The sequence below is a fragment of the Scyliorhinus torazame genome, chromosome 5 (genome assembly GCF_047496885.1).
Source record: "Scyliorhinus torazame isolate Kashiwa2021f chromosome 5, sScyTor2.1, whole genome shotgun sequence".
NCBI lineage: Eukaryota > Metazoa > Chordata > Chondrichthyes > Carcharhiniformes > Scyliorhinidae > Scyliorhinus > Scyliorhinus torazame.
This window is the reverse complement of record NC_092711.1, coordinates 326,398,680-326,404,679: the sequence shown is the minus strand read 5'-3', so window position 1 is coordinate 326,404,679 and position 6,000 is coordinate 326,398,680. Positions and strand designations below refer to the sequence as shown.

Genomic DNA, 6,000 nt, shown 5'->3' with positions numbered 1-6,000 from the left:
TTGTCCCTTTCTTAAGTAATGGCGTCACATTTGCAATCCTCCAGTCCCCCTGGACTAATTCTGTGTTTAGAGAGGTCTGGAAATTTTCTGTCAATGTATTCTACCACCTTTAATGATTTGTGTATATATACACTCAGGTTCCTCTGCTGCTGCATCCTCTTTAGAATTATACCCTTCATGTTCTTCCTACCAAAATGCATGAACTCACATTTCATCGGTCATCTTTCCACTCATTTGAAATTGTCCTTTTGAAATTCTACACTACTGTCCTCATAGTTCAGAATGCTTCCAAATATTTTACCTTCCACAAATTTTGCATTGTACACCAGTCTGAATCAGGGGCCCCAATGCTCAGCCCACCTAACCATTAACCACTACTCAGTGTTTCAGTCAGCCAATTCCATATCCATGCCTTTTATTCCATGTTCCAACCGTCTCAGTTGAGAGGCATTGAATCCGATGTCTTTTGAGAGTCCAGATACATCACATCAACCCTTATTAACCCTCTGTTACCATGGCAGCATTTCCTGTTTTGATCTCGGATTTTGAGGAACTGCAGTCTTTTAGGATTCATGATGTGGAGATGCCGGCGTTGGACTGGGGTGAGCACAGTACGAAGTCTTACAACACCAGGTTAAAGTCCAACAGGTTTGTTTCGATGTCACTAGCTTTCGGGGCGCTGCTCCTTCCTCAGGTGAATGACGAGGTATGTTCCAGAAACACATATATATAGACAGATTCAAAGATGCCAGACAATGCTTGGAATGCGAGCATTAGCAGTTAAGTGTTTAAATATCCAGAGTTAGGGGTAACCCCAGGTTAAAGAGGTGTGAATTGTCTCAATTTAGGATTAATTCGAGTGGGAAAGACTACAGCTCCCAGAATCCTCCCCTGTGCGCCGGCGCAGTGGGGCGTGCTGTCACGTGGCTGCCCAGCAGCAGGCAGGCGCGCGGAGGCGGCGGCGGCGCGGACGTGCGCGCGGCGGCGGAGCGCGCGCGGCCCTCGTGGGCGCCCAGTCACTCCCAGCGGCGGCCCAGGCCGAGCGCAGCGCTCCCCCCGCCCCCAGCCAGGCCGCAAGATGCCCATTCTACTCTTCCTGATAGACACGTCCGCCTCCATGAACCAGCGCACCTACCTGGGCACCACCTTCCTGGACATCGCCAAAGGCGCCGTGGAGGTTTTCATGAAGGTAAAGAAAGTGAAATTTGAAAGCTAACGGTTCCCGCCGCGCCCTCTCTGACCGAGCGGCCTCTCACTGCCTCCCTCTCTGCTCACAGCTCCGGGCCCGGGACCCCGCCAGCCGCGGCGACAGGTACATGCTGGTCACGTTCGACGAGCCGCCCTCCGGCATCAAGGTGAGGCTGAGCGGGAGCCGCGAAACCGTCCCCGGGGGGGGCCGCGAAACCAACCGGTGGGAGTCGGAGAACCGCCACCGGGGGGGGGGGCTCCTCGAAACCGCCTATCAGAACCGGCGGGGGGGGCGGGAAACCGCACCGGAAACGCGCGCGCGGGGGCCACGAAACTGCCCCGGGTGCTGGGGGGGAGCCGGGAAACCGGCCGGCTTCAACATGGCGCCGCTTTCTTTGTATGGCGGCGGCGTGACGTCACCCATCCTAAACCGGAAGCGTCTGAACTCACTCACTCCCCCTTCCCACCCCCCCCAACCCCACTCTTCTCCCCCCCCCAACCCCACTCTTCTCCCCCCCCAAACCCCACTCCCCCCCCCAAACCCCACTCCCCCACCCCAAACCCCACTCCCCCAAACCCCACTCCCCCACCCCCAAACCCCACTCCCCCCCAAACCCCACTCCCCCACCCCAACCCCACTCCCCCACCCCAAACCCCACTCCCCCCCCAAACCCCACTCCCCCCCCCCAAACCCCACTCCCCCCCCAAACCCCACTCCCCCATCCCAAACCCCACTCCCCCACCCCAAAACCCCCACTCCCCCCCCCAAAACCCCACTCCCCCCCCAAACCCCACTCCCCCCCCCAAACCCCACTCCCCCCCAAACCCCACTCCCCCCCCCAAACCCCACTCCCCCCCCAAACCCCACTCCCCCCCCAAACCCCACTCCCCCCCCCAAACCCCACTCCCCCCCCCAAACCCCACTCCCCCCCCCAAACCCCACTCCCCCCCCCAAACCCCACTCCCCCCCCCAAACCCCACTCCCCCCCCCAAACCCCACTCCCCCCCCCCCAAACCCCACTCACCCCCCCCCCAAACCCCACTCACCCCCCCCAAACCCCACTTCCCCCCCCCCCAAACCCCACTCCCCCCCCCAAACCCCACTCCCCCCCCCAAACCCCACTCCCCCCCCCAAACCCCACTCCCCCCCCAAACCCCACTCCCCCCCCAAACCCCACTCCCCCCCCCAAACCCCACTCCCCCCCCAAACCCCACTCCCCCCCAAACCCCACTCCCCCCCCCCAAACCCTACTCCTCCCCCCCCCAAACCCTACTCCTCCCCCCCCAAACCCCACTCCCCCCCCCCCCAAATCCTACTCCTCCCCCCCCCCCAAATCCTACTCCTCCCCCCCCCCCCCAAACCCCACTCCTCCCCCCCCAAACCCCACTCCCCCCCCAACCCCACTCCCCCCCAAACCCCACTCTCTCTCCCCCCCCCCCCCCAAACCCCACAGCGGGGAAGAAGCTGTTTTTGAATTTGTTTGTGCGTGTTCTCAGACTTTTGAATCTCCTGCCTCATGGAAGAAGTTGGAAAGTGAGAAAGCCGGGTGGGAGGGGTCTTTGATTATGCTGCCCGCTTTCCCCAGGCAGCGGGAGGTGTAGACAGTCAATGGATGGAAGGTGGATTTGTGTGATGGACTGGGCGGTGTTCATAACTCTCTGTAGTTTCTCAAGGTCTTGGGCCGAGCAGTTGCCATACCAGGCTGTGATGCAGCCAGATAGGATGGTCTCTGTGGTTCATCTGTAAAAGTTGGTAAGAGTCAGTGTGGACATGCCAAATTTCCTTAGTTTCCTGAGAAAGTATAGGTGCTGTTGTGCTTTCTTGGTTGATGTGGGTGGGCGAGGACAGATTGTTGGTGATGTGCACCCCTAGGAATTTGAAGCTGTCAACCATCTCCACCTCGGCCCGTTGATGCAGGTAGGGGTGTGTACGATACCTGAAGTCAATGACCAGTTCTTTAGCTTTGCTGACATTGAGGGAGAGATTGTTGTCATTACACCACTCCACTAGGTTCTCTATCTCCCTACTCCACAGGGCTAAATCGCTGGCTTCGAAATCAGACCAAGGCAGGCCAGCAGCACGGTTCAATTCCCGTCCAGCCTCCCCAAACAGGCGCTGGAATGTGGCTTTTCACAGTAACTTCATTTGAAGCCTACTTGTGACAAGCAATTTTTATTTCATTTCAATTCCTACTCTTTGTTTTCTGTTTTCCAACCAGTTTTGTATCCATCCCGATACACTACCCCTAATTTTACATGCCAACCTCTTAGGTAGGAGTCTTTGAAAGTCTTTGCCTTCTGAAAGTCCAAATAAGTCACATCCACTGGCTCTCCCCGTCAACTCTCCTAGTTACTCGCGGCGCCGGGGACCCAGGTTTGATCCCTGATGGAGTTTGCACATTCTCCCCGTGTTTGTGTGTATTTCACCCCGGCATCCAAAGATGTGCAGGGTAGGCGACGCTGAATTGCCCCTTGTTGCTAACTTTTGGTTGGTTCAATTTGCTCTGTTTTATAACCTTTGCTCTCGAGTCACCAGGTATCTTTATGATACCGCCATGAGGTTCAAGTTCAAGTAATGATCAATAACTCAATACACCAATTAGTAAGATTCAATTTATTTACACACAGTCAAATCTACTCGTGCATTAACACTACTTTCTAAGCTACTTCTACAACTAACAGGCCTATACTTAGCTTCAGACTGGCCCACCAGGTCAGGGGAACAAATGGCCTTTTGTTTGGGTTCTGAGTCTGCGGGATTCAAAAGCTGGTATGGACTGGTAGCGAGGAGCGCCTATCTCGTAGCGAGCGTTGACTTGAGACTTACGGTCTTTTGGCGGCGGCTGAACAGGTCACTGTCAAGGGTTGGTTCGCGTTGCTAAGTGATCCTGTGAAGAGGGACGATTTGAACTTGGGGGCCTTACTTTATTGTCCCCAGGGGCTTTCTGCCTTTTGGGGCGGACCCCGTACCTGTTTTCAAGTGATTGGACTTTGTTCCAATCGCTTGGTTCGATTTCTCCAATACTGGAGCGGTTCCCTGATTGATGGGTGGTCTTGAGGTGTCCGTTAACCTCTTTTGTGTTGGCGCCTGCTGGCGCCGAGGAGTCTGGCTTGGCCTTGTTTATCTCAAATGTTTCGATTGTTCCCGGGGATCGCTCATTAGTATGTAGATGGCTGCTACATTATTGTGCAGATGGCTGCTTGTATCGATGCTGTCTGGGCTTTTGCAGAGTTTAATACACAGTAAACTTGCACCTGCTAGTTTCTGCCTGTGTTGGTTGAATTTCCCTTCAGCCTTTGCTGTTCTCCATTTTACGTCGGGAGTTGGCCAACCCAGGTGGCGAAACCCTTAATTGGGAGGGAAAAAAATTGGGTCCTCTAAATTTAAAAAAAAACTCTTCTCATTACATCCTTGAAGAATTCCAGTAGATTTATAAAGCATGATTTGTTCTTCATAAATCCATGCTGACTCTTGTCAGATCCTGCCACTGTTTTCCAAGTGCTCTGATATGAATTCCTTGGATTCTAGAATTATCCCCACTACCAAGTTCCCTGATTTCTCTCCACCTCGCTTTTTAAATAGTAGGGTAACATGAGCTACCCTCCAATCTGCAGGAACTGTTCCAGAGTCTATAGAATGACCACACTTCCTTAAGTACTCTGGGATGTAGATTATCAGGCCCTGGGGATTTATCAGCCTTCAATCCCATCAATTTTCCCAATACCATTTCTCTTCTAATACTGAGCTCCTTGTGTTCCTCCCTCTCACTAAACTGTTCCCCAATATTTCTGGATGTTGGGTTACTGGAGACAGGTTGTGAGGTCTAAGAGATGCAAGGTTAAAGGTGTTAGGTTTGTGCATTTGTAATGACAGGTCATGGAGATTCGAGTTACAAATAAGTAGGTTTGATCTGAAATTTGCATTGAGGGATAAGTGGGGAAATTGGTTTTTCAGCTGTTGAATTTCGAAAGGAAGTTCACCAGTGTTGCGAAATATTTGCATCTTATAGGAGTTCCATGAGTAAACAGGAGGAGGTTTATTAAATTTTATTGACCCAAAAGTAGAGGCATAATTGAAAACAATGAAAGATTTTATAATCTGAGAAGTTGAGTTAAAAGAGGTGTTTAATCAGTAAATGTTATGGGGATTAGGCTAGAAAGTGGGAGTTGAGGATTAACACATTACATCAGTCATGATCTCAGGCAGCATGGCAGCACAGTGGTTAGCACCGTTGCTTCACAGGGTCCCAGGTTTGATTCCCGGCTTGGGTCACTGTCTGTGGAGTCTGCACTTTCTCCCCGCGTGTGCGTGGGTTTCCTCCCACAGTCCAAAGATGTGCAGGTTAGGTGGATTGGCCGTGCTAAATGCACTTAGTGTCCAAAAAGGTTAGGTGGAGTTACGGGGATAGGGTGGAGGTGTGGTTTTGAGGAGGGTGCTCAAACGGGACTTAATAAATAGTCACGGTAGTGTACACAGATACACAAAAGGAGTTGACGACCAAAACATTGGGTGTAAGGTTGAGTTTATGGCGGACATGACTCCTGAAATCGATTCAGAACCTTCAAATGGTAGAGAACTACTTCCCAAGGCACTGCAGAAAACTTTATCCCAATGAATGAGAGTAATCCGTGAAAACATAGAGGCAAAGATCCTTTACAAATGGTTCAGAATCTCTTGGCAATAACATGCTTCATGCAATACTTTAATAAGTAGTCCTGTAATTTGGGCTTTGCACTGATCCAGCTTTCCAATAGAATGTTTAGAGGTTCTGTAAGAAAGCAATGGTTGTTGCGGCTTTAAGAATGGGTGAA

At 52.2% G+C, this 6,000-nt stretch overlaps 1 protein-coding gene across 3 annotated transcripts in view; it reads left to right on the top strand.

Moving 5' to 3' along the window:
* The first annotated feature begins 1,004 nt into the window (after window positions 1-1,004).
* ints6l (integrator complex subunit 6 like) overlaps window positions 1,005-6,000 on the top strand; it is a 179,176-nt gene continuing 174,180 nt past the window's right edge. For 2 of the 3 annotated variants that reach the window (XR_011946715.1, XR_011946716.1), the window contains exons 1-2: window positions 1,005-1,189; window positions 1,278-1,355. Coding sequence is in view for 1 of the 3 variants with exons in the window: in XM_072505993.1 (XP_072362094.1) it covers window positions 1,079-1,189; window positions 1,278-1,355 (189 nt within the window). In the remaining 2 variants the exon portion in view is untranslated. The remainder of the gene's footprint in view (window positions 1,190-1,277; window positions 1,356-6,000) is intronic. The other variant, XM_072505993.1, reaches the window with a different exon arrangement.